Genomic DNA, 24,246 nt, shown 5'->3' on the forward strand with positions numbered 1-24,246 from the left:
ATGAAGGGCTTTTGATAACTGCCTATGCATGTTCTTCATCAATTCCGCACGAGTCCTGAATTCAGAATTATCTTCAGTTGTACTTTTCAGTCGGCATATATAACCCTTTTATGAATTCCGGGCTTCCAAAGCAGTAAAAAATAACTCGAAAGTACTATTTCCTTCTGGTTACTTTCTTTTACGTTTATTACTACGGATCTTTTGTTTTTGAATTTTGCGAATGTTATAAAAGATTTTATCGTTGCGTTATCTTTTTTCTTGATTGTTTCGAACAGTTGCGATAATTTGGTTAATTTTTAAATCTTTTGTTTCACGAATATGGAGCTTACAATTAGTAGAAGCTAATATGATGTTCCAGTGTCTCCCAAATTCTTGTTTCCACGAGCAAATCGATAACGTTATTTTAAGGTTACGGTGGAGGAATAAACTGCACTTCTGAAACATTTTATTGTCAATTTGGTCGTTGTAAATAAGTGACACTCTCATCAGTCGTAGTATCTTAGCTACTATATATTATAGTCACAACACTATTTTCGATAATGGAAACTCTTAAATACACTCGAGGTATAACATGTTGTGACATAAAAGGTTACGTCCGCATTATCAATGTCAAATGTATTTTTCGTTGGGATTGCCCCATATCAGAATAAAGGCGGGAAAAAAGTGAATGATAATTTTCTTGTGGAAAATCCTCTAAAAAATTTGTTTTCCCTGAGCAATTTGCTAACTCGTTATTATTATGAATACGGATACACGACGGTGTTCTCGGTTTTTGTGCATAATAACGAGTCGTCAGACACCCTTTTTTGTTACTTTCGAGAAGCGTACCGACGAAATTGCGCATGAAACGTGAAACAACGATATTTTACGAAACGACGCAACTATACTCGTAAAAGCATAAAAACCAGTGCAGCACTAAAAGATTTACGAACGCTCAAGCTTTCCCTCGCTACCCGATGTTTGTGTTGACCTGTATGTTTTTGTAAAACCTTTGTTACACCAAAAACCCAGAGTTTTACAATCTACCTATTCCGGTACATGTGATTTCGCACGTCACTTCTTTACGTATTGCAATTGTGATTTTCACGAACTTTACCAACAGCTTTTACAAAAGATGAACTGTAAGGTCGTTTTTGTTTGTATGCGGTTTGAGCTTTTTTGTGATTGGTCACCACAGTGTATCGCTTTATTTCGAAAGTAACCAATCACGTATTTTCGTCTTTATTGTTGTTTTGCTGTGCACTGTGCACATCCCGCCTAAACATTTGCCGGTTTGCCATTCGACCATGTACAGGCACGTCGCGACAATCATTTGTGAATAGTCAACGGTAATTCTTATTCGGCGAAAATAAGCGTGATCTCAAGTATGAAAAAGCGAGTATCAGTGATCTAACGACTTCTCATTGTAGTGCGATCTTCAATATTACACCGACTCAACCCTTCCATTAACAAAAAGTAAGTGGACTTGTTGCTGAAATGCTTGAATACGAAATATAATCAGTTATCGTCTATAATTCGGCGAATATTTCACGATCCTTGACGGGACGAATATGAAAAACGTGGTTACGTACAGCTTTTTTCCTGTTACAACACGAAGCGTAGACCAAATTCACTCACGGGGGAGTCTTTGCAGTTTTTCGTTGTATGAGAACAGTCAGATTTAATCGCGGCTGGAAATTAAAACGGACGAATTTGCGACCGTTCGAAACGTTCAGACAAAAAATCTTCCAGTAAATCTCGATTTTTGGAATGTAGTGCAAAATTCTCATGTTCGAAAATAACTTTTGAGCTCGATTCGTAAATATTTTGTCGTTATCATCCGCAGATAATAAGATTTTTTTGGCGAAATCTATTCTACCGGTAGATATATCGATTGATCGAAATTCATAGAAAAGGAAGAAATTTGTAGAAAATGTTACCCCGTGAGAAACTTTTGTCGCTCAAATCGTACTTTCTGTATAGCGGCAACACGTTCAAATCAACCAACGGTTAAAATTTTCATAACCTGTTGAAGTGAAGTAATCACATGTAGCGCAATCAGCACGTAAACTGCGAATGCAAAGATTAATGAATCGATTTCACCAAAAATATTCGGATACAATCAATAAATCAGTTATTTCGTTTTTCTTACGAAACTAATAGTTGTCACGAATTCATTCGTTTTTTCTTTGTTCTCAAGAAGCTGCCATTACAAAGTCAATATTCTGGCTTATTGCGTCTATCTGGTAAGTATGGATTGTGGATCCTCACGAAACCTATAACTATATTTTGACTCTTGGACGCGGCTGTTTTAAATGGCGTAAACACGAAATTATTTTTTGTTTCATTTACCATATCTTTATTCATCCTTGAAGCAAAAAGTGGATTCCCAACATGGAAGCTGCAAAAAATAGGCGAATTCAGAAGCAATCATCACAACCCGCTCATAAAAAAAAAATGAATAAATTCACTAATGACAACCTGTCGTGCCAAGGCAAGTTGCCGAGCCCTAAGTTGGTCCACAAAGTGATGGAAGATACGGTAAAAATGAAAATAATTAAATTACTTTCTCAAGAAAATTCTGATATAAGTTTACTGAGAAATAGTTTTGAAGTCCAACAATTTTTGGCAATTAACATAAAGTGTCATATCTGTGTAGCATTTCTGTTAATTGCGATTTTACCTGTATACATTTTTTCTTCAATATAATCATCGTTTGGGTGAATATTTAAGAAACGGTAATCGCTTCTGTTGCTAATTGTTCTAAAATATATTATTGCAGACATCGTCCTGAGTATTTTTTTATATAAAAGTCGGAAGGGCTGTCTAATCGTTGTACAGATATTACTGATTTTTCTGCACCAAAGATTATACACAGTGCAGTTATTTCGGGATGGGATTATGCTTGTTATTTTGTTTATTTTATGTTTGAAAATAAGCTCCCTTTCCTCTACCTATATAATTCCATGAAAGCATTGAAACTGATTCGAATGAAACTCTTGAATACGTGGATACATTTATTTCGACTATACATGAAGTTTCTATATCTCTAAATTTGCTTGAAATTGATTCCACTTTTAAAGCCTGTATTCTATAGTACATGATGCAATCTCAGAAAATTGTTTTAATGATTTATCAATTTATTCAGACAGTATCCCAGGGGGTATAAGACTAAACAAATTTCATGAAGTATTGAACAGTTGTGTCGTTATAGGGATTGAGTTAAAATTGAAGATTTTTTAATCAGTTTTAAACAATCGAAAAATAAATGGAAATCAAAAAATTTTTTAGTTGATAAGAAACAAGAAAAAGAACCAGAGTATTGAGGTTTGAACACGTGATTCAATGAAAATAGAAACATTTTGACCGTTCTTCTTTTCTAATACAAAAGACAGTAGACTTGATTGCAAAACTTTTCTGCCGCGACATCCAAAAAAAATATGATGCTGATAGAAAAATTGTGTTTAATTTCGGTGTTTCTGAACTGATTTGTAACATCACATTTGTTGTTCACAGCCAAAGTTTTGAGCTACAGTCAAAAATATTGAATTCATGCAATATATAAAGAATCTTTCAATTTCAAACAGGACAACGGGAACATGGTGAAACGACCAAAGATGGAGCCAAAGTTTGATTTGCTGCATCTGAACAGCAGTGACGAGAATATTCCGAACCAAAATCCTGAAGTTAACGATACCGATGACGAATGCCAAAACGGAGGAAACAATAATGAAAAGAATGCAAAACACGATGACGATGATAACGCTCATCGCGGCGATAGTGACAGCGACGACGACAATAGGGATAACGATAACGATGACGATAACGATGACATCAAAAAAGATCACCATAACACGGAATCATTGTCGTCGTCATCGGACGATGAGGACGAAGAAATCAGTGAGACTGACGATAATGCCGACATGAACGAGATCCTCAGTTTCAAACCCGGAACGACGGCAGCTGACATTTTCACCAGTGTTTTGGCATGGACAGTGGGACACGGCATATCCCTAGCACCAACATTAAGTGTTTTGAAATTGTGGAATTTTATCTCGACGGATGCGCAATTGCCAACAACAGAGACAAATTTTATAGAAGCAATTGGAAGAAAAGACGATCCTCCGATCAAATGCCATACATATTGCCGCAAATGTCAAACCGTCATTGACTTCTCCACGGTTCCGATAGCGAATCCCACCTGCTGTGGTACCTGTGGACCGATCGAACCTGAGCAAACAAATCCTTTCTTCGTCACAGCAAATATAAAATCGCAGTTGCAGACGATTTTGGCTATCCCGGGTATACAAGAACAGCTCCAGTACCGTTTCAATAGGAAAAAAAATCGCGACGATGGAATCGAGGACATTTACGACGGGATCGAATACAAACGTCACTCCGAACCTGGAAATTTTCTCAGTTTTAAATGGAATTACTCTTTCACGATTCATATCGATTCCTGCCGAATAGCTCGCTCATCGTCGAAGGCGTGGCCAGTACTCTTAACGTTGAATGAGCTTCCGCCAGAACTGCGTAAGAGACACGTAGTTTTAGCAGGAATATGGGTCAGCGAGACGCCTGTAAAGCTTGAAACATACTTAGTTCCAATTTTTGATGATCTGTGGCTACTTCATTCATCGGGTATTACCTGGAAGCCCGACGATTCGAACGTTATGACGAGTAAATTTATTCCGCTAATTTGCTTAGTCGGAGCAGAGCTCCGTCCGGACCTTCTAAATATGCATAAGCCCAACGAGCCGTTCGGTTGTCCTTCGTGTTACGTAGATGGCAAACAGTTGAACAATGAGAGAGTGTATCCGGTCGAAGAAAAACAAAAATATCGCTCAGATAAGGAACTCCGGCAACACATGGCGGATGCAGCATCGTCAGGTGAACCGGTTATGGGAGCGAAGGGCGATTCAATTGCAACGCGAATACCAGGCTTCGACTTGGTGTCCGGCACTGTCGTCGACAGTTCGGACGTTATATTCATGGGAGCCGCCAAGGAGCTCGTACAGATGTTTATTTCAAGCCCAACGACGAGTCGCTGGTACCGTGGCGATCGAAAATCGTTGAAAAAAATTAATGAAGTTAATTTGTGTCCTACCGATAGCATCGGACGCGAGCAGAAACTGATAGAAAGCTACAAATCGTGGGACGCAACCGATTGGAAGCACTGGCTGCTTTATTACAGCGTACCGTCCATGCTTTCAGTTGTAAGACGAACCGATCACGACCTTTTGGTCACTTTGTCAGACGCCGCACACTTGATCAGTGGAAACATGCTGACTCTCGACGAACTAAAGACTGCACGAGAGCTTATTCAAAAATTCATATATGGATTTCAATCCACTTTTGGGGTTGCTAAAATGTCTCAAAAGATTCATCTTCTCAATCACTTGGCTGACACCGTCGAAAACTGGGGCCCTCTGTGGGTTCACAGCAGTTATCCCTTCAAATACTGCAATCAAGAGTCAATCAAATTGGTGAGCAGTCGAAAAGCCAATGCGTTACAACTTTGCCGGGGATATTTTCTTCGTACGTTTGTTGAAAATATCTACAACAATAGTACGGTCTCGGACACGATAAAGTCGCAGGCTTTGACTACTCTAAACAGCGGAAAAGAAGGTTCACCCGAATTTTATTTACGTAAAGGTGATTATCGCTATTTTCATGGCATTGGATCCGCGAAACAAAGTAAGCGCAACCCACTCGCTTGGCAAAACAAACTGCTTAAAGATCTTGGAATAAAAAATGCCAGCAAGTTCACACTATACAATCAAGCCCTTATTAAAGGAATCAAATACAGTTGCAAAGGCTACTCACCAGACATTAACGACTCGTTCGACGAAAATGCTAAATGCGAATATCCGACAATGCTGTACACGAAAAATAATGATTTGGGAGAAATCATAAGCATCGTCAGCTTTATTGATGTTGAGGGAACAACCATGAACGGCGTTTTCATTCAATTCATGGATGACGCCGAGAAACGCTTTAATACAGCGCACATTCGCCAATTGAAGGAAACACCTGACAAAGGTTTCATCTTGGCTGACGATGTTCTCGCACCGGCGATCATTCTCTCGCCACTGTATGCTGACACTCGTTACGTTGCACGGTTGGCTATTCCATGGGAATAAACTGTCTTTTATTGATCAAAGGAAATCAATAGACTGATCAGATATTAAGTACTAATTTTTTTTACTCGAACTTTCTCGCCCAAAAACATTCTCGTTTCTAATTAAGCTTTCAAGAGTTACAAGTATTTATAAGATCGTTAATTTCATTTTCAATACAGTTCCACTGTATCATTTGAGCTTTAAATACTTACGAGTATTGTACGAGTGTTGATTTAAACGAAATACAGATATTTTTTTACTTGAGCTTTGTCGTTGAATAGCCTTTTTCCTCTAACTGTACTACACAACAGTATTTATAAGATTTATAATATTCGACGGACCATCCACTTTTGCAACTGAAAAACATCTTAAGTTTCAGAATTCATAAAATTCTCCAACACAAGGTCTAAAAAGTCTATTCAAAAGCTTGGCAATTAGTAGTTTATAATACTTTACTTGTTTTGACTAATAAGTAGTACTTCAAAACCCGAAAAAAATGCTTCCCAAGGGTGGAATTTTGTGAAACCTATTAATATCGATTAACTACTATGGAGAAGAATTGAAACGCTAAGATTTCGAAAATAATTTATTTACATAAATACATTTCATACATGACATACAAACTCGCCGTATATAATATGAAATTTTCTCTTTACATTTTTAACAAAAAAAAACCGAACGTTTTTTCACGTTGCATGATTTCTCTCGTGAACTTTGAAATGCCTTATTAATTTCGATTTCGTGATGAAAGCTTTACTGCAAACGGTACAAGGGAAAGGTTTTTCTCCAGTGTGAACCCTTTGGTGTACTTTCAAATGTCCAGACTCGTAATAACTTTTCAAGCATATTTTGCACTGAAATTTTTTTTCGCCATTGTGATACTTCGTGTGTCTGTTTAATTCAGGTTTTGAGAAGAATGACATTTGGCATAAGGAACACGGATATTCTCGCATTCCTGTGTGCAATTGCATGTGTCTTGCCAACTCGGAATTGGAATAATAACATTTACCACATTCAACACAAGTAAACCGACAGCCCAGGGTGTGTCTCTTTAAGTGCATTTTGTAGGATTGAGCGTTACGGAAATGTTTGTTGCAGGTTGCACACGTTAAAGATGAATCCTCGTGAAGAGCTTGGTCGTGATTCAAATTCGAGCTGTCGGTTATCTCGTTTCCGCATTCTTTACACGATTTATTATCGTGACCCGTATTGGTCGTTTTTCTGTTTTGAATTCTTGCACAGAGCAGTTTTTCCTCTGACTCAAAAACCCGCTTACACGTTTTACATGTTACAGGATCGATCTCGCCTCTTTTCTTAAAACATTCCTTCGTCTTTGTGCTGTCAGATTTGCCACAAGAATTTTTCAAACTCCTCAATGACCTCATATTTTTCTTTTCCATCTCACAGATCTGGATTTTCTCTTTACCACCAAGAAAATGATCCTTCACGTGACTTTTAAGTGTTCGGAGAGTTTTGAACGATTTCAGACACAATTCGCAACTGTATTTGTTCAACGACAAAGTCAAAGGGTCAAACTCCTCATAATTTTCTTCCTCCATTATTGATATGCACGTTATTTGTTCAGACTCGTTTGTCACTCTTTCATTGTCCTCGCTGTTTATTGTTGTGAAAAACAGAGGTTGCTTGCCTTGTATCAGCGTGACTTTTTGGGATGTGTTTTTTTTTAGTACTTTATTCGAAGCTTGAATTGCTGGTTGGGTTTCCGCTTGGGTCAATTCGTTCTCTTCCTCATCGCCTTCTATACTGCATATTCGCCAAACCTAGTAAAAGGTCATTATAATCTTATTGGAAAAATACTAATAATTTTCCAGAATAGTCTTAATGGGAGTATCATTACTCATAACAATTTTTAAGGTAAAAATTTTTAGTTAAAATTTCACTGTTGTATTTTGTCAGACAAAACATTTATTTTTATCAATTCTTATAGATTAGGAATTTCATTTAATTTCCAAAAGTAAGAAAAATTACCTCAGTTCCACTTTTGGAAGGTACATAGATTGTATCGACCGCATACAATTCTTGAGGGTCCTCCAATGATTCATCTTGCTCTTTAAATTTTTTGGACTTCGAATCGTTGATATTCTGAGACTTCTCACAATTTTTCTGAGAGTCCTGTACTCCATCCAAGTATGATCTCAGAGCTTTATCCGAAATTTCAATGAGGAGTCGAAAGTCATTGAATTTGTCAACTTGGTCACGACAAGATTGACAAATCGAAGCTGGCAGACCATCGTCCTGGGCTACCTATGAAACATTTTTGCTCAACTCCAGTTTTCTCAAAAAAACAACTAAATCTAAATCAATGATTTAGGTTAGAACTTCTGTCACTTTTTTCGATAGTTTTAAACTTTCACAGACTATGCTTCATTTTTTGCTTTCGTTGATTAATTATTAGTGAAATGGAACAAATAGAAAATCTTACACTTGGCATATGAAAGAAATGTGTCTTTTAGGTTTATTTCAAGATTTTTATTCCAATTTCTGGATTTGATAAATCGATTACAACAATAAGCAGCGTTTCCCGCCTTTTAAATTCATACTGTATTCATCTTTTATCAGCTGAACGTCAAACGTATCCTTAACAGTTGAGAGTTAATACTATTATGAGCGTACCCACCTCGACTGATGCGATTGAGGTTATCCTAGTAGCTAAAATCGGTTGATTATCGTCGTCCTCATCATCCTTCGTGAATAACGAAGTCATTAGCCCATCTCCTCTCAGGCAAATACGACATATTACACCCAATTTATTTAATTGAATTTTTTCATTCATCGTACCAATTTCTTAAAAAAATTGCAAAACATTCGCTATTATTTCACTTCTTAGAAAACACAGGAGTCGTTTGAAAGAGTTCACTGCTACGCTGCTTTGTATTTACGTAGAACGACTAATTTTTTCTTGCCAATGATTTCTGCAAAGAATCGTCCCACTAAACTGTATCACTTTTCTTATCTCTCGATCAAAATATTGTGAATTTCGATAACCGTTCACAAAATCGTAAATAATAACTATTGTGTGTGTCGAGCCACCTCCAGCCCCACGATCCACGATTGCCAATTGCGAATGTAGTAAATGCGATCGGAGCGCCACTAATGCTCAAGTGGTGTGGTACGACGTCCCCCCTCCCCGCCCCTCCCTAATATTAACCAATTAATTTTGGATTCACGACTTCTTTGTTTGAATTGTTTGTCGGGGACTTGTCAGTGATTGTTACATCCGAATCGACGCTTGTCGGAAATTGTTAATTAAAAAAATTAAAACAAAATAAAACTAGGACATTTGGGAATCCCTTTTTTTAATTTGTACGCATACCGTTTACGAGTGTTGAGAATTCGTGGTACATTCTTGTCAAATAGTCACACATTTTATTCATAGCAATATACAACAATATCATAAACAATAATATCGCAGATGCACAAAGACTGGATATGTTTGATATTCAAATCACATAAATATTGCAACTTCACATTTATATACACGAAGAAGATTCGCACCATTTCAACTGGATTATCCAAATTTAGAACTGAACCAATGTTTGAGTTTTCCAAATATTCCGACATTTTTCTTCGGACAAGGTTCCATGTCGTTCACGACGTTTCTGTAATATTTCCATAGATCCGGAGATTTCAGACAAACAGTTCCTCCGCCTCTACTGAATTGAGTTTCCTGCAATTGTAAGAAACGTCAACATAACCTTTTGTTTAAAAATTGAGTTCACAGATAAAATCCATTGTTTGCTATTCACTGCTCTGTTGATGTCTCCAACGCAGACCCAATTTCCATGCTTTCCATTAGTCATGGATACTGCCCATTTCGAGTGATCGTGAGTGCTTGTGAACACGACATTTGCTTCTCTAAGATTGATCGATTCGATATTGAGTACTCGAGAGCCATTGCATTCGGACGGCAATTTCCCTCGCCCATTTTGCCACGATTCGACCAGTAAATCAGAATTCAATTGTGGACCCACGAAATCGTCATACAACTCTGCGTACGTATTGGAAGAATACATTCTGTCAAAAACATTGTTCGGCTCGGATTCAGCCGTTATTACAATCAACAGTTACAGCCCATTATTTCAGAACAAAAACTTTTCTTATTCAAAGCGAAAGTTCAAGCGAGTGGGAGGACAAAGAATAATGGAAAAATGATCGAAAGGAAGAAATTTTGTGAGGTTATAACTCTCGACATGACCGAGATTCGGACATTTTTTTTCCAAAATAGAGAAATTTCTGATTGAGCAAACGATGCGGGAATCGCGAGCAGAAAATTATTCCATATCCCACTGAAATTTGAAGTGAACGGTAATATTGAGTTGAAAAAAAAGGTTTTAGCCGGGAAGAAAATAACCTCAAAATGATGGGGGTCGCGTAACGATTCGAGAAAAATATTCTTACCGCGTTGCCATTTGTCGCTTTTAGCAAACGACGTAAATTCCAAACCGAGTGTCGATCGTATCACAGCTTTTTTATTGTACGGAGGATCGCGTATTCTGACTTGATTCGAAGCATCGACGAAAGAGGGATATCCGTTCGCAGTAGATTCCGGCAAATTTTTACGATAAACGATAATCTGATTGTACATCAATTGTTGTGAGATAACATCAATCTGATCGGAGTTAACGGATATGCACATAAAACTCTGTCCGTTTGTTCGACCGGTATCGGGATAGCCGTATTCACCCTCCGGAACTTTATCTTCCGCCTCGGTCGTATCGTTCAGCGTAATTCGACGGCGTCGAGACTCCCCACTATTCGGTATTAACGGAAAACCTGGAACGCTGTGGATCAACCAAAAACCACTTTCCCCATTCGTCATTACGACACCCTTCGCATGACCGTAGTTCGCGTTCGCGCGTCCATCTGGAGGCTGGTCGTTGTACATCACCCATAATAGTTTCGACGAAAGTTTCTGCATTCAAACAAAAATTTTCACTTTTCTCTAAGAAATTTTGTCAAAATTACGGTATATTTTGCTCTTTACACTTATTTTTTAATATCACCATTTTTGTATGGGAAACTTTAATAAAAAAAAAAAAAAAAACAACTTTACTATGAGGTCGAATTTTCTTTCGGATCGTTAACGTATATAGCTTTTTAAAACGCGTTTCGAGCGAACGGCGGGGGAGGGGGGGGGGGGCGCCACTGATAAAAAAAATACTTTTTTCGTATTTTGTTCAATTCATAGCAATGAATTGGTGATAATTTTGTATATAAAAATAATCTGCTCTTTGGAAATTCGGCGATAATTAAATTGACAACAACTAACCGAATAATTATTGTTCAAGGTATTTTACTCACGTCATTGTAAAGCGGAGCCAAAGTTCTCGCAGGAATAGAATTCTTCGAAGTAACATCCTTTGTCGATAATTTCCATCCGGTTCCAACTGTTTTGTCCGTTATGTACAGATAAGAAATTCCCTCCCTCACGTCGGGGAGACTCGATTCACGGATTTTAGGAATTTTGTACATAACGAACCTTGGAAAAGCAAAAAAAATTACATTTTTCTTTTCACTTTATTATGAATATTATACACGGAATAACTCACCAATCGACTGGCTCGTTGTCCTCGTCTCGACACTGCAAAACATCTTTCGTAGTTTTAGCAGCTGTAATTATTGCTAAATTGCTAATCAAGAGTACGAACACGCTGATTCGAAGTCGAGACATTTTATAAATATATTAATTATAGCCTTAAATATTACAAAACCAATATTTCACAAACACAATTCTCATTTGCATTTTTTTCAACGTACTTATGAAACTTTTTGTACAATGATCTTCGTTTTTCGAGCTTGTTCGAAATTCGAGGTTCCGAAATTTTTACTAATTGCCGGGTGTCAAAAAAATGACTAATGAAAAAAGTAGTCACGGTTCGAACCCGTCGAAGGTCAGAAAAACAAAACTACCTCCACGCGGACTCACAATAGGACTGACAACAATGGATCAGTTTCTCATTGGTAAATATGTGCAAGGAAACCACGAGAAAAACGAGCATCAGAGGGCAGTGCGTCATCTGAGGCAATACAGTCTCATTCTTCGGTGTACAGTACGTGCTAGTTACACTTTCCGCGGAGCACAACGAAACGATGCGTCGAATCTGTATCCTTGGTAAACGCTTTTCTGTCACGTCTATTTTTTCACATTTCTATTCGTTAGTCGTGTATATAGTACACTATCTGCGTAACAAACTTGAATATGCGGGTAAAATATCTCGAAGGATGACTTTTGTTACTATCATTTACTCATCGGAACGATCGTTACAATCCGAGTTCGAGAATAAGTTTTTTAATGTTTTTAGAAAAAATGAAATGCTAAAGAAGTTTTTTAATGTTTTTAGAAAAAATGAAAAACTGAAGTAGAATTAAATTTTTCAATTTGCACCGGAAATTACTAACGTTTAAAACAAAAATAAAATGTAAAAATAATGTAATATTCAAGGATATTTTAGAACTGTACACGTGAAGTAAAACGGCCGTATGTCCTGCATTGGTTGACATTGGGAATAAACTGAGGTTTTTTTCGCGATGTTCAAATAAAGTTTTATTCTTAGATACCTGCTGCTGCATCGCTGCCTGACTTCGAATAACAAAAAGGTGATATAATGTTTGGAAAACAGACAGAAACATTTTTTTAATCAACCTGTTTTCCGCGATTTGTAGAATTTCAGAAATTCAACTTTATCTAAAATATGTTTAGAAAAATTTCGATTGCAGAATATCCGCAGGAACAATAAATTATTATTTGAAGATTTTTAACTCAAAAACATTCCGGTATCGCAGAGCCTTTATTATTCACGTCGCTTTGTCTATCTCGGGCTGATTGTGATCGAATTACTTCCATCGGATTGTTTCACGAAATGATTCATCAGTACAAATGTGAAAACTTCTCAATTTGAATCAATCTTTAGATTGATCTGGTTCAATTAATTCTGTTGGCTTTCTTTTGCCTTACACTTCACACTTTAGTAATACTTCTTTGCCTCGTTCGTGGCGCCACGTGCTGGGAACGATAAGAAAGGTGCGCGGACTATCTGCGCCGTGGCAACGCTTTCGATACCTCGAACCCCTGCCACAGTAGTTGCATCACGCACGCGCACTGGATCAGCGGTCGGTGTCGGTGGTCGTCCTGCATGCATACAAACCCACTCGCTTTGACTTGCACCACCACCCGCCCCCATCACCCTTACCCCTTTACAATAACAACTGTTTTGATTCGTAATGATTTTAATAATTAATTATGAAATTTATTGATCGAATTGACCGCTCTGATCAGTCGTCGTTGTGCGTCGTACGAAAATAAAATAATGAGAATATGGACCAATTACAATTAGCCGTAATTAAGTTCGAAGATTATAATGAAAATAAATACGTATATACGGAGAAAAAACAACGATAGAATTTTTAAACAAATCCCGATTAAATTTGATATGCTACAGATGATGAAAAAAGTTGATAATAAAATATGTCAGCAAATATATTTTTTGAAATGTTGGATAAAATTATCGAATCGGAATTTTTTGTTTCAATTTATTTTCAGCTGAGAGGTGTACAAATGATATTCCAATTGATCTATTCTCGTGGACACGGAAATAGACAAGGTCCATATATTTTTGCGATCGATACGTGAACGAAATTTGCAATATTTCCGCGACGATAAATAGTATTGGTTCCAATGGAGGGAGAAGGAAATACAAGGGAGGGTAGTGAATATAGAGATTAGTTTAGTGATTGCGAGCGCCACCTCCGCACACGTCGCTGTCTTTCTCTCTCTCGCTCCCACACTTTTGACACACACGTACAGTGTATGTATATTCAGCAATATACATGTATATTGAGGCACGTATAATATCTCTGCCCTCTCTGCTAAGCCCCTCTCAATGAAGAAAATAATCAAAATGGATTCCTCCGACGAGCCGTCTCCCCGTGAACCGTACGTCACAAGAAATGCAGCGGTGAAAGACGAGTAGCAACAAAAAAAAATAATAATAAACATATTACACGATCGTGTCTTCGTTAAATATAAACGGGGATCGCTTTCAAACATTACGTTCAGTATAAGCCTCCAATTTTTATGTTACATGTGATTGATTTTATTTGAACGAAATAAAAGAAAGAAATCGTATATTTTCGCGATAATATGAAAGTGCTGCTGATTTAATTTTATCAACGAATGCGTGAGTGTGTGTTACTCTAATCGATGTGAAATGTTTAATCATGGTCAATGAAAAAACTTTTATCATGCCCCGCGTTATTGCCATTCTCGTATCGAGCTTGACCCTTTCAAAGAGACAAAAAGGTGCAGATTACGACTATTGAAACTCCCTCGTTATATCCTATACCGAGGTACGTACAGTGTTATTGAATTCGACGGTCGATTTTTTTTTTCATCTTTCAAACATTCGTTTCAATTGCTACTTTAGATTTTAATTAAATTTTAATGGTAAATAAATGATTGGATTTAAAGTAAATTGACATTTCGTATCAATACAAAAAAACAACGTGATGATTGAAAATCCTAAACAATGTTTAACTCCTATCATGCTCTTTAAGTATTTCTGTTTTGTTTTGCCAATGATTATTAAAAAAAAAGTGACAGTAGCGCTGTAAACTCTTTTGTTAATCAATCATGTAATTGGATTTTTTTTCGTATAAAAATCAACAAAAAGAGAGGACAAGATTTCTTTTTAATATTTAAAATAATTGGTTTCCATAAAGGTCAATAATCATGTATTTATAAGTTCTATTTCTTACTTTTCAAGGGAAAAAATAATTACAATTTGGTTTGTTTAAGTCTAAAGACAGGTTGATTCTGGAAGGAGTGAAATTTTGTTATTTATATTATCAAATTATCCTCAATTTAGAAACAGTGGGAGAAATAGGCAGAATTCTTCACTGTTTAAAAATAAAGAACTAGGGATAGTTTCAATCTATAAGAAACCTGGAATTCATTAATAGACCATATTTTTCATTTTTCTCAATGAATGAAACTCTCTTATTGCTTCATATTTTATTTGATTTTGTGGTTTACTTTTTGAAAATTTGAGTTTAATTTTAAAAATTTTTGCAGATACTTTCTTCGATAATATTTCAAATTAAGACAGTGATAATAAAAATGAGCGAGTCAGAAAGCAATGGTACTGACAATTCCAATGGCTGGCAAGAATGTGCCAGTTGGCTCTCACGTTGTGGAGCACTAAGGTCGGATCATCGAGCAAATTGGCCATCGGCAAAGCCCTTCGATCTAGCGTACACTCTCAGAGATGGAGTGTTATTGTGCAATCTTCTGAACACCATAGAACAAGGATGCATCGACATGAAAGATGTCAATCAGAAACCTCAAATGGCCCAATTCCTGTGTCTAAGAAACATCAAACTGTTCCTATCAACTTGCAGCTCAAATTTTGGGCTTGCTGAAACGGATCTCTTTGAGCCGTCGTTTCTCTTTGACCTATCCAATTTCCACCGGGTACTCTGTACACTCTCAGCACTTTCTAATTGTTCACATATGAGACGCAAAGGCATACCGTGAGTAATACAACAAGGATTCCAAACTTGCCATGAAATCTGATTTCCTTATTCCATACCAGATGGAACAAAACAGAGAAAAATTTCGTACCAAATAATGCAGTCAATTATGATCAATTTGATTGACTGATTGATTGTAGCTAATCCCATTTGTTTTTCAAATGTCCATAGTGGTTTCTCCGTGGGACGTGACAAATCGCACGAAGAAGTATACAAAGATCTCCAGAGTGCAGGAGTGGGGTGAGTCTTAAAGATTTTCACGTTTTGGTTAAATCGTGAAATGAGGAGGAAACCGAACTGAAAATCGATTAACCATCTTGATGCGAAATAGAATCAAAATGACACAAGGCTGACAAAGAGTTTGCGCTTGAACATTTTCGATGCACACAGTCCACATGAATCAGCAAATATTTCTCAAGTTCAAGAATCTATCAAAACTGTTGCGAGATATGAACATACGGCGCAAATTCTTGATCCTTGTACAAATTCTTCAGCAAAATGGTGGATGAATAATTTGTATTAAATATGGGTTTAGCACCGCGACACCAGTTGTGGCGTTTACCATAAAATCTAGGCCCGTGGACCTCGGTGAGTCCCAAGTATATCAAGAATTACTCTGCTTTTCAACTACTCCTCAACGCGACTGGCCTTCTGCGGAGGAGGTATAAACGTCGTTTTTTCTTCCGCTCCCTGTCGTTGTTAGAGTGTTTTTTTTTTCTTCACTTTTTAATACGAATGAGATGAAGCCAGACAAACAAAAGCAACAAAAATCTATCATTTCCATTTTTTGTCACTGAGAGTTATGTGGTTGAGCGTTACAACGATTTTCCGTTGCGACTCTTTCTCCTTCCCTCACTTTACTCAATCATCTTTTTCAACGAGCAGTGCCAGTACGCATAGCATGTTTTTTTTTCTTCTTAATTCTAGAACACTACTTTGGGTCCAATAGCCTCAAATAAGATAAAAGGTTGAACACTTGTGTCTCTCGGTGATCACTTTTGATGGAAGCAGAGACAATTGATATTTCAATAAACACGAGCAGGAAATAGTTTTTACGAAATTTGTAATGTACGTCAGGAAAAAAAGGTTTTCAGACTTTTGGGGTCTGCAAAGACCCAAAGTAGAGTTTTTGTTTTACACAAATAGTGTGCAGTTCCTGGATTATTAATACATAGAAAATCAACGTTTTTATACCACCATACATTCGAGGAATCTCGAAACTTCGTCCATACAACAACATAATTTCTGATCCCTTATTAATATGAAAATTGGTTGAGAAAAAAAATGAATGAAATTACCTAAATGAGAAATGGTAAGCGACGGAGAAAGAAAAATGATGGTGAGCTGTTTGTGTTATTTTGGCGGCGCAAATAGATAGTGCATGGCTGTGTTTTTCTTTTTTTGTTTTATATTTTTGTGCACAAGGCGTGAAAACGAGGGCCGACGAAGGAGATTTAGAAGACGCGAGGGTGAGGAGGCAGGTGGTGGAGGCGTTGACGACGGTGATCCGGTCGGAGAGGAGGATGGCTACGGAGCTCTCTGCAGCCATGCTCAAAGCGAGGAAATCTACCATGACTTATGTAGTCTGCACCTACCACCTCCTCAGTCTGCTATTCAGGTTATTATTTTTATTTTTTTCCATCTTTACAGCTTTTTCATTGCCCAGCTCCTTCAATAATCATGTCGATTTATTTTTTCATTTAGTGGATACAACTAGAAAAATTTTTTGCTGCAACAGATAAAATAATGGAGCCTCGTCACTTTGTTTAATTATTTAAATTTTCACTGTTTTATTGCACTCAGACGTCGTAACAAAATTATAAATCGACCTTAGAACTGCATAGTTGCTCAATCAACAATCAGAAAATTTTTCATTCTTGGTCCAAAATGAATTTGCTGATTTATTAAAATATTATGAAATTTTTGCTATTTTCTAAAATTCTTGGATTTGAAATATTATGCATCTCAATGAAAATGAGTTGGTGTTCGAACTTCTGTAATGGTAAAAAGAATGCAACAAAATCTTTTCCAGTGGTTGTATCTTCGATAAAACACAAATTCATTCCCAGCACCAATACTGATCAGCGAAATAACTTGAAGGAAAAATTATTTTCGTTGTCACAAGCATGTTCGTTGCAATAAAAATTGTGAATTGTAAATCTGTTACCAATATTATTCAGTAGGAAAAACAATGTGAAAATAGTACTTAATATAGCTGAGTGCTTTATTATTAGCCGTGGCTCAGGCCAACGAGTATGAAACCTGAAAGGAGAGTAATGAATCAAACGTTGCGAAAATATGTAAACAACATTTTATTCGAAATGGCAGGAAGGAGGAATTTCCGGAGCAGAAAAACGTGACTACGTTGTACAGGAACTGGTGGAAACTGAGAGAAATTATTCGGAAGTACTTGGAAGCCTTCTGAGGCATTTTGCTAGGCCACTCTCAACTCAGCTCCGACCTGAAGATTGGTCACGAATATTTTTCGGTATTAAAGAATTATCTGAGATACACGCCGGTGTTCACAGTCAATTGCGAAAAGCTCGAGATGGGTCGGCTCTCGCTCAGGTTTTTCTCGACTGGCGAGAAAAATTTCTTATTTACGGTGACTATTGTGCCAATTTAACCATTGCCCAAAACACACTTCAAGAAATATGCAGCCGTAATGAATCAATTAACATGGAAGTAATCGTAAGGCCAAATTTTCTGGATAAATTTTATTTCCATTTTATTAATTTATTTTCCAATTAATAATTTTCTTCGCTTTTTGCAGAGGTGCCAACAAGAAGCCAACAACGGCAAGTTCAAATTACGCGATATTCTATCTGTGCCAATGCAAAGAGTGTTGAAATATCATTTGCTGCTCGATAAATTGGTCGAGGAAACGCCTCGTAACTGGGTCGAGGATTTACGAGAATTGGGAAAAGCTCGTGAGGTCATGGTCGATGTGGCTCAATATATAAACGAGGTTAAAAGAGATTCCGACACTCTCGACATTATAAAGGACATTCAGTCGTCGATTATCGATTGGGACGTTCCCGAGGACGCTCAATTGAAAGATTTCGGACGTTTGCTTAGGGACGGTGAACTCAAGGTACGGTTTTTATCTCCTTTTTTTATTCAATTCTATTCAGGGTTCATTATTATTAAATTCAGGGTATTCTAATAAACCAATAAATGTTCTTAAGGTCAAAGCCCATGGTGACCAGCGGGTAAAGGCTCGTTACGCTTTCGTTTTCGAGCAAGCGATATTAGTTTGCAAAGCAGGCCGAGGAGATCAGTATTGTTATCGTGAAACATTGAGACTGGACGATTATCGCCTAGAAGATCATACGGGACGAAGGACTCTCGGTAAAGACTCTCGATGGTCGTACCAGTGGCTTCTGGTGCACAAGCAGGCGTATACGGCGTATACCCTTTACGCGCGTACCGACGAACAGAAACAAATGTGGATTAAGGCGCTTCAAGATGCGATGGACAACGTTAATCCATCGGCGGCTCGGAGCACCAATCACAAATTTCGTTTGACGACTTTCGAGAGTCCATGCAGCTGTCAAATATGTGGAAAATTCCTTAAAGGACGAATTTTCCAGGTAAACATGACAAAAATCAAGTTCCTCTCACTCCTCATAAATGAACAAGACAAAAAAACAGAAACAACGTTTATTGTTTGCAAACGAATGAATTAAATGGTTAAAATCAAAATTTTCGATCAGGGATACAATTGCGAGGTCTGCAGGCTTTCGGTTCACAAACAATGCATCACTTATTCCGGCCGTTGCATGCCCATACCTCCGCCACCCCCGCCGCCACCACCTTTACCCTGCGAACGTGCGTTATCCGCTAAACTGTGGTTCGTCGGTGAAATGGGCCGAGACGCGGTTGCTCACAAACTTGAAGCTCGTGAGGACGGCACGTACATGCTTCGTATCAGGCCCGCTGGTCAACCTCGTCTCAAAAACGAAACTAATTACGCCTTGAGCGTCAAGTGAGTAGTACATTTTTCTTCCACTCGACGAATCTGTTTCCCATCATTCTTATATCCAAATGGCTCTATTCGAGTTATTTTACCTGACGAAGTTATCTTGAAAGATTCTTTATGACAAAAAACTGAGTGCAAATTCCAAGCATTCACAACATTTTTTCTGTTGGAAAACATCTCAAATTTTTTTCTCGCAAACATTCCTTGAGCTTTTTTAGGCAAAAGATTCAAAATTTTCTAATCATTTGATTTGACTGAACATAGTTTTATTGTTGCCCAAAACGTATGTCTTTTGAATCTAAAATAAAGATTATTCAATCATTTTAGAAATACAAGATTTTATTATTCTGATTGTTCAAATTTTTTCTTCAATTCTAGAGCGGACGGCAAAGTGAAACATATCAGGATATTTAAGCGGGAGGTAGACGGTGGTGATCTCTACTACCTCAGCGAGTCGAGATACTTTAAGAGTGTCGTCGAACTAGTCGAGTACTACGAGCGCGCTTCGTTATCGGAGAATTTTGAGAAGCTCGATCAACGTCTGCTCTGGCCATTCAGACGTGTTCTCGCCAAAGCAATTTTCGATTTCCGTGCTGTCGAACGTAATCAATTGAATCTGCGACGGGGTTGTCGAGTCGTAATACTGAGCAAGGAGGGTGACGCGAAGGGTTGGTGGAAGGGTAAAATCAATGATCAAGTTGGTTTTTTTCCCAAAGAATATGTCGAGGAGGAATAACTAACGGTTCGATAGTTTACATTTTCGTCCTATTACTCGTTAATGCTGCTAAAAGCGCGCCAATCATTGTCATATATAAAAAAAAAGAGCAAAGAAAAGAAAAAACTATGGCCGTTGTCGCTATTCACGGTTAACTGACCGTTCAATTGTTATTACGATCCACCGATGCCTGCGTTTCTCGACACATCAGATCTCGACTAGTCTCGGATTGAAATTGCACAAATTCTTCCTCGAAAAACAAAAAGAAAGACCTTGCCTACTCATCCAGATAATCGATAATAGCTTCATCAAGTTGAAGAGGGAGTCTCTTGAGGATAAAAGAAAGCGAAGAAACAATCGAAGCTTCATCATTGAAAACAATGCAGCAAACAATACTTTTAAATTCAATCAATCACGATTACTACGAATAATTGTAGTAATCATGGAATTACAATGCTCATCGTCTCGACAATGAAATTTCGGGATCGCTGTCGTTGTTATTTCATAAATCTTGAAATTCTCACTTTCTTAACCTTTAAAGTACACTCCAAGACTGCAGTATCCGGAGCACAGTTTGCGTCCAACTGTAAAAACCTCGTTTTTCAAACACTCTTACTTTTCTAGTATGTCAATTTATCGATATACAAACTATTCCGTCTTATTGACAAGTATTTGAAAATGAGTTTTTCAAGTTCTCAAATTCATGGCTTTTAGCATGGCAACTTTTTAAAAACGCTCGGGATGTTTGAAGTGTGTACTTTAAGGGTTGAACCCCCTCGAGCGCTCAATTGACTTTTAAATGTAATAACGAACCACAAATACTTGCATGTCGAGTGCGACTCCACCCGATGAGCCCGTGTACGTGCACACAAATATGCTTCCACGCGCACACACACACACACACACACACACACACACACATCGTTACGCACTGTTATAACTATTAGAGAAAGAGAGAGTAAGAAGAGATTATGAAAAGAAAGATAACAGTCGATAAACAAATGAAACTCACGAGAAATTATATTTTTGACTCGTGAGAAATATTCTCCGATCGTGCCAATAAGTTTTATTAATAAAAAACAAAATATTACATGTACGCAGAGAAACGTTATAAAAAAAAAAAAAAACACTTCATAAAAAAATCTCCGTTGGTATTTGTGTAAAAAAATCATCGTTTTTGTTTTGGTTTTTCTTCTAACGTTCACACTCGATTATAGAAAAATTTAAACTATCTTCTATAACCATTTATCGTGCTGATTTCGATATACGATGCTGATGACTTTTTGCTCTATTTTTTTGCAACCACTTTTTGCATAAATATTGTGAGGTTCGGGACCCCACGTAAGAGCCGAAAATACTTCCTCTTCCATTTCTCGTGTCGGAGAAGTTCTGAGCGCAAACGCATCTCGCATACAAAGCCTCACGTGTGTTTCCTCCATCGGCATGAAAGGCACGTAATAATCTATCAAATTGGTTCTTATCGTGTCACTCTTTTGGAAACCTCCTTTCTCGTTGAAAGCTCCGATCGCTATGAGGTTCTCGAAATCCGCAAGTTTCATTGTGTTGCGATCTTTTCCGGCCTCCCAAAATTTCAACATTTGTTTTAGTATCTGTTCGCTACCGGTGTTCGAAAGAAATATGAATATCGCTTTATTCGTTGTCACGTAAACGTGCTTTCCCTCGTAGCTCACACCGGTCCGCTTCGTGTAATCCATGAAAGGCACCAGTACATTCAACAAACCCATTGGCATCATGTCCACTTCGTCGAATACGAACATCGATCTCTCGCAAGCCAACAGACTCTTGACTATGGTGTCTCGTAACTCAGACTGTTGAGAAAAATCGTATTTTTTAAAATAGCTCATATATCGGGGGGGGGGGGGGGGGGGGGGTTTCAAACGAGAATTCACGTGAACTCTACCATTGAGCATGACTAGGCAAAGAACTAAGTTTTTTCAATGATAGATCGAAAAATTCTTTTTACATCGAGATAAACAATTTAGAAATTTTTTAAGAGAACGATCCATTGATTGGATAATAGAATATTCGAAATAGAAATGAACGAAAAAGTATTGGTCACGGTGACAAAAAATGCATTGCACATTTTTGGTTGTCAAAACTTCCTGAATGTTGTATAACGGGCAGTAATACATTTTCCAAAATTTCATTCTCTTCACCCAGAAAATATCGTTTTAATGAAAATGTGCAAAAGTCGTAAAATGACAAGCTAAAAGCATATTCATCACAGAATGAGGATGCTTATGATATTTTTCAGTAACATGGAGACTGGAAAACAATTACAACATTGAAATTTGATCATAAAAATTTATGCCGCCGAAGAATAATACTAATTTTTTTTCTTTAGAGCACAATTTTAGTTGCATTGTTCCACAAATTGTACCTTATTCTTTAGAGACCTAAAAAGCATTTAAAAAGGGATGGAATTTGATAAAAATTTTCCTGGTCCTCTAGCGGTATTAAGTTGCTTTATGAAAAATTGTTAGTGTTTATAACCTTGTAGGCTTCAATTCGGGCCTCCACAGGAGCATAACTGCGGCCATTGAAAAAGTGATAATATTTGCTGTTTGGGCCTTCTTTGAAAAATGATGCTGCGATCATGTTGGTCACATAATTTTTGCCGCTTCCTGGTAAACCGTGAAAACTCATCACCAATGCCTTTGGTGGTTCTTTTGTATTCTTATAACCTATCAGTGCACGGAGGACGGTTGTTGCTGCAACCTGTTGTCCGTGCAAATGCTTTCGAAAATTCCTCCCGAGATCTAAAACAGTAGTCGTAAAATTAAAGTTTTTCTACTTTACACAAAAGTTCAGTCGGTGAGTATTTAAAAATTTTTCCAGATCAAGCATTTTTATTTTCAAGTTGAAATTTTTGTAGCGATTACAATGTATTTCACATGAAAATTGGTGTAAATTGTCAAAATTTTGCTTAGTCAGACAATCATTGCAAACAATTTTTGAAGTTGAGAAATAAATCCTTTCACCTTCAGTATTAACTGGTATCCAATTATCCGTGCAACATTCGTTAGTGTTGCATTTAATGTAATATTGATAAGCGTAATAGCCGATAACTGAGCTTGCCCCTAAAGTAAATGTTATTGGTTCAATAAAACATGCCACCAACTCGATTTGTAATACAATTGCGATAATAAGATCGAATTTTCTCATTTTTATTGATGCTAGACACTCTCGCAGAAATACCCGATTCGTTTATGTTCTGACAATTATAAACAAAGTATTTAACAATTGATGATTTCTTTCATCTCGACATTCAAACAAAATACAAAAAATGGTAGGGTGGAGATTGTCCGAAACCCGAAAAAACATTAGGGCTCGAGAACCTAGCTTAACGTTAAAGCTTAGTTGCAAACGCTGACCAGAGATGTCACCACGGTCGTTTTTGTGTAACGCTCCGAGCGGGAATTATAGTAACTATTATTTCGAATGATTTAGTTTTGGGTGGGTTCGATTGATAAGGAGTTGAAACTCGCCTTGCGAATTTCTCTTCAATAACTCAAGACAAAGATTTAAATGTTTGATGAATATATTGACGAAAATATGGATCTTGACTCTTCGGCTGACAACAATGTTCTCTCTTAATTCTATTCCGTTCGACTTTTAGTCTCACAAATCTTTTGATTCTCACGCGCAGACTCCGTACGCTCCGCTCATACGCGGACCAATCACGTTGTTCTTCATTCTCCCACTCATTCGAATTCTAGGGTCTCACGGCCCACGCCTTGGTTTCACACGCTCGCTTCACAATGACACATGCCCTTATTATTCTAAGTCCTTAGCATAAGAGTGACGATGGATATGTCTTAGCCTAATGTTTATAAAATGGAAGTGGGTAAAAGTATCGTATTGGAATACTAGAACTA

The 24,246-nt window shown here is 37.4% G+C and overlaps 5 protein-coding genes across 11 annotated transcripts; 2 read left to right on the forward strand and 3 right to left on the reverse strand.

Moving 5' to 3' along the window:
• The first annotated feature begins 1,194 nt into the window (after window positions 1-1,194).
• On the forward strand, window positions 1,195-6,346 carry LOC122410695 (uncharacterized). Of its 3 annotated transcripts, XM_043419056.1 has the most exons (5): window positions 1,195-1,328; window positions 1,410-1,455; window positions 2,180-2,225; window positions 2,355-2,520; window positions 3,567-6,346. In XM_043419056.1, the coding sequence occupies exons 4-5, from the start codon at window positions 2,374-2,376 to the stop codon at window positions 6,120-6,122; spliced, it is 2,703 nt and encodes a 900-aa protein (XP_043274991.1). In that variant the 5' UTR covers window positions 1,195-1,328; window positions 1,410-1,455; window positions 2,180-2,225; window positions 2,355-2,373; the 3' UTR covers window positions 6,123-6,346. The 3 variants fall into 3 exon arrangements, with proteins under 3 accessions (XP_043274991.1, XP_043274990.1, XP_043274989.1); XM_043419055.1 differs by having other exon boundaries at window positions 1,195-1,455; XM_043419054.1 differs by lacking the exons at window positions 1,195-1,328; window positions 1,410-1,455 and having other exon boundaries at window positions 1,984-2,225.
• Window positions 6,347-6,669: 323 nt separating this feature from the next.
• LOC122410707 (gastrula zinc finger protein XlCGF57.1-like) lies at window positions 6,670-9,177 on the reverse strand. Of its 2 annotated transcripts, none has more exons than XM_043419083.1 (3): window positions 8,740-9,177; window positions 8,091-8,366; window positions 6,670-7,882 (listed from the first exon to the last, which is right to left on the reverse strand). In XM_043419083.1, the coding sequence occupies exons 1-3, from the start codon at window positions 8,893-8,895 to the stop codon at window positions 6,788-6,790; spliced, it is 1,527 nt and encodes a 508-aa protein (XP_043275018.1). In that variant the 5' UTR covers window positions 8,896-9,177; the 3' UTR covers window positions 6,670-6,787. The 2 variants fall into 2 exon arrangements, with proteins under 2 accessions (XP_043275018.1, XP_043275019.1); XM_043419084.1 differs by lacking the exon at window positions 8,740-9,177 and adding an exon at window positions 8,545-8,671.
• Window positions 9,178-9,465: 288 nt separating this feature from the next.
• Window positions 9,466-13,087, reverse strand: DNaseII (deoxyribonuclease II). 3 transcript variants are annotated; one of them, XM_043419101.1, is made up of 6 exons: window positions 12,681-13,087; window positions 11,672-11,703; window positions 11,424-11,601; window positions 10,521-11,034; window positions 9,869-10,110; window positions 9,466-9,789 (listed from the first exon to the last, which is right to left on the reverse strand). In XM_043419101.1, exons 1-6 carry the CDS (start codon window positions 12,750-12,752, stop codon window positions 9,631-9,633), a joined length of 1,197 nt encoding a protein of 398 aa, XP_043275036.1. In that variant the 5' UTR covers window positions 12,753-13,087; the 3' UTR covers window positions 9,466-9,630. The 3 variants fall into 3 exon arrangements, with proteins under 3 accessions (XP_043275036.1, XP_043275037.1, XP_043275035.1); XM_043419102.1 differs by lacking the exon at window positions 12,681-13,087 and adding an exon at window positions 11,880-12,175; XM_043419100.1 differs by lacking the exon at window positions 12,681-13,087 and having other exon boundaries at window positions 11,672-12,175.
• An 842-nt stretch (window positions 13,088-13,929) lies between these two features.
• On the forward strand, window positions 13,930-21,443 carry Vav (Vav guanine nucleotide exchange factor). Of its 2 annotated transcripts, none has more exons than XM_043419058.1 (9): window positions 13,930-14,468; window positions 15,193-15,650; window positions 15,822-15,890; window positions 16,186-16,312; window positions 17,979-18,341; window positions 18,424-18,744; window positions 18,839-19,243; window positions 19,367-19,638; window positions 20,011-21,443. In XM_043419058.1, exons 2-9 carry the CDS (start codon window positions 15,238-15,240, stop codon window positions 20,366-20,368), a joined length of 2,328 nt encoding a protein of 775 aa, XP_043274993.1. In that variant the 5' UTR covers window positions 13,930-14,468; window positions 15,193-15,237; the 3' UTR covers window positions 20,369-21,443. The 2 variants fall into 2 exon arrangements, with proteins under 2 accessions (XP_043274993.1, XP_043274992.1); XM_043419057.1 differs by lacking the exon at window positions 16,186-16,312 and adding an exon at window positions 17,076-17,268 and having other exon boundaries at window positions 13,932-14,468.
• Window positions 21,366-23,698, reverse strand: LOC122410722 (torsin-1A-like). Its single transcript, XM_043419116.1, has 3 exons — window positions 23,350-23,698; window positions 22,862-23,127; window positions 21,366-22,176 (listed from the first exon to the last, which is right to left on the reverse strand). The coding sequence occupies exons 1-3, from the start codon at window positions 23,531-23,533 to the stop codon at window positions 21,583-21,585; spliced, it is 1,044 nt and encodes a 347-aa protein (XP_043275051.1). The 5' UTR covers window positions 23,534-23,698; the 3' UTR covers window positions 21,366-21,582.
• Between the last annotated feature and the right edge of the window lie 548 nt (window positions 23,699-24,246).

This window comes from Venturia canescens, chromosome 5, assembly GCF_019457755.1.
Source record: "Venturia canescens isolate UGA chromosome 5, ASM1945775v1, whole genome shotgun sequence".
Taxonomy (NCBI): domain Eukaryota; kingdom Metazoa; phylum Arthropoda; class Insecta; order Hymenoptera; family Ichneumonidae; genus Venturia; species Venturia canescens.

Bases quoted from the DNA above. Each gene is read 5' to 3' on its own strand.
- Vav (XM_043419057.1), top strand. From the start codon at position 15,238: ATGAGCGAGTCAGAAAGCAATGGTACTGACAATTCCAATGGCTGGCAA. The intron at 15,891-17,075 runs GTGAGTCTTAAA...TTTGTGCACAAG, and splicing joins CTCCAGAGTGCAGGAGTGGG to GCGTGAAAACGAGGGCCGAC. The intron at 17,269-17,978 runs GTTATTATTTTT...TCGAAATGGCAG, and splicing joins CTCCTCAGTCTGCTATTCAG to GAAGGAGGAATTTCCGGAGC.
- LOC122410722 (XM_043419116.1), bottom strand. From the start codon at position 23,533: ATGAGAAAATTCGATCTTATTATCGCAATTGTATTACAAATCGAGTTG. The intron at 23,128-23,349 runs GTGAAAGGATTT...CTACTGTTTTAG, and splicing joins GATACCAGTTAATACTGAAG to ATCTCGGGAGGAATTTTCGA. The intron at 22,177-22,861 runs GTTATAAACACT...TTTTCTCAACAG, and splicing joins CCCGAATTGAAGCCTACAAG to TCTGAGTTACGAGACACCAT.
- LOC122410707 (XM_043419083.1), bottom strand. From the start codon at position 8,895: ATGAATGAAAAAATTCAATTAAATAAATTGGGTGTAATATGTCGTATT. The intron at 8,367-8,739 runs GTGGGTACGCTC...AATGTTTCATAG, and splicing joins CCTCAATCGCATCAGTCGAG to GTAGCCCAGGACGATGGTCT. The intron at 7,883-8,090 runs GTAATTTTTCTT...ACCTTTTACTAG, and splicing joins CTTCCAAAAGTGGAACTGAG to GTTTGGCGAATATGCAGTAT.
- DNaseII (XM_043419100.1), bottom strand. From the start codon at position 11,793: ATGTCTCGACTTCGAATCAGCGTGTTCGTACTCTTGATTAGCAATTTA. The intron at 10,111-10,520 runs GTAAGAATATTT...ATACGTACGCAG, and splicing joins AAGCGACAAATGGCAACGCG to AGTTGTATGACGATTTCGTG. The intron at 9,790-9,868 runs GTGAATAGCAAA...TTACAATTGCAG, and splicing joins TTGGAGACATCAACAGAGCA to GAAACTCAATTCAGTAGAGG.
- LOC122410695 (XM_043419055.1), top strand. From the start codon at position 2,374: ATGGAAGCTGCAAAAAATAGGCGAATTCAGAAGCAATCATCACAACCC. The intron at 2,521-3,566 runs GTAAAAATGAAA...AATTTCAAACAG, and splicing joins ACAAAGTGATGGAAGATACG to GACAACGGGAACATGGTGAA.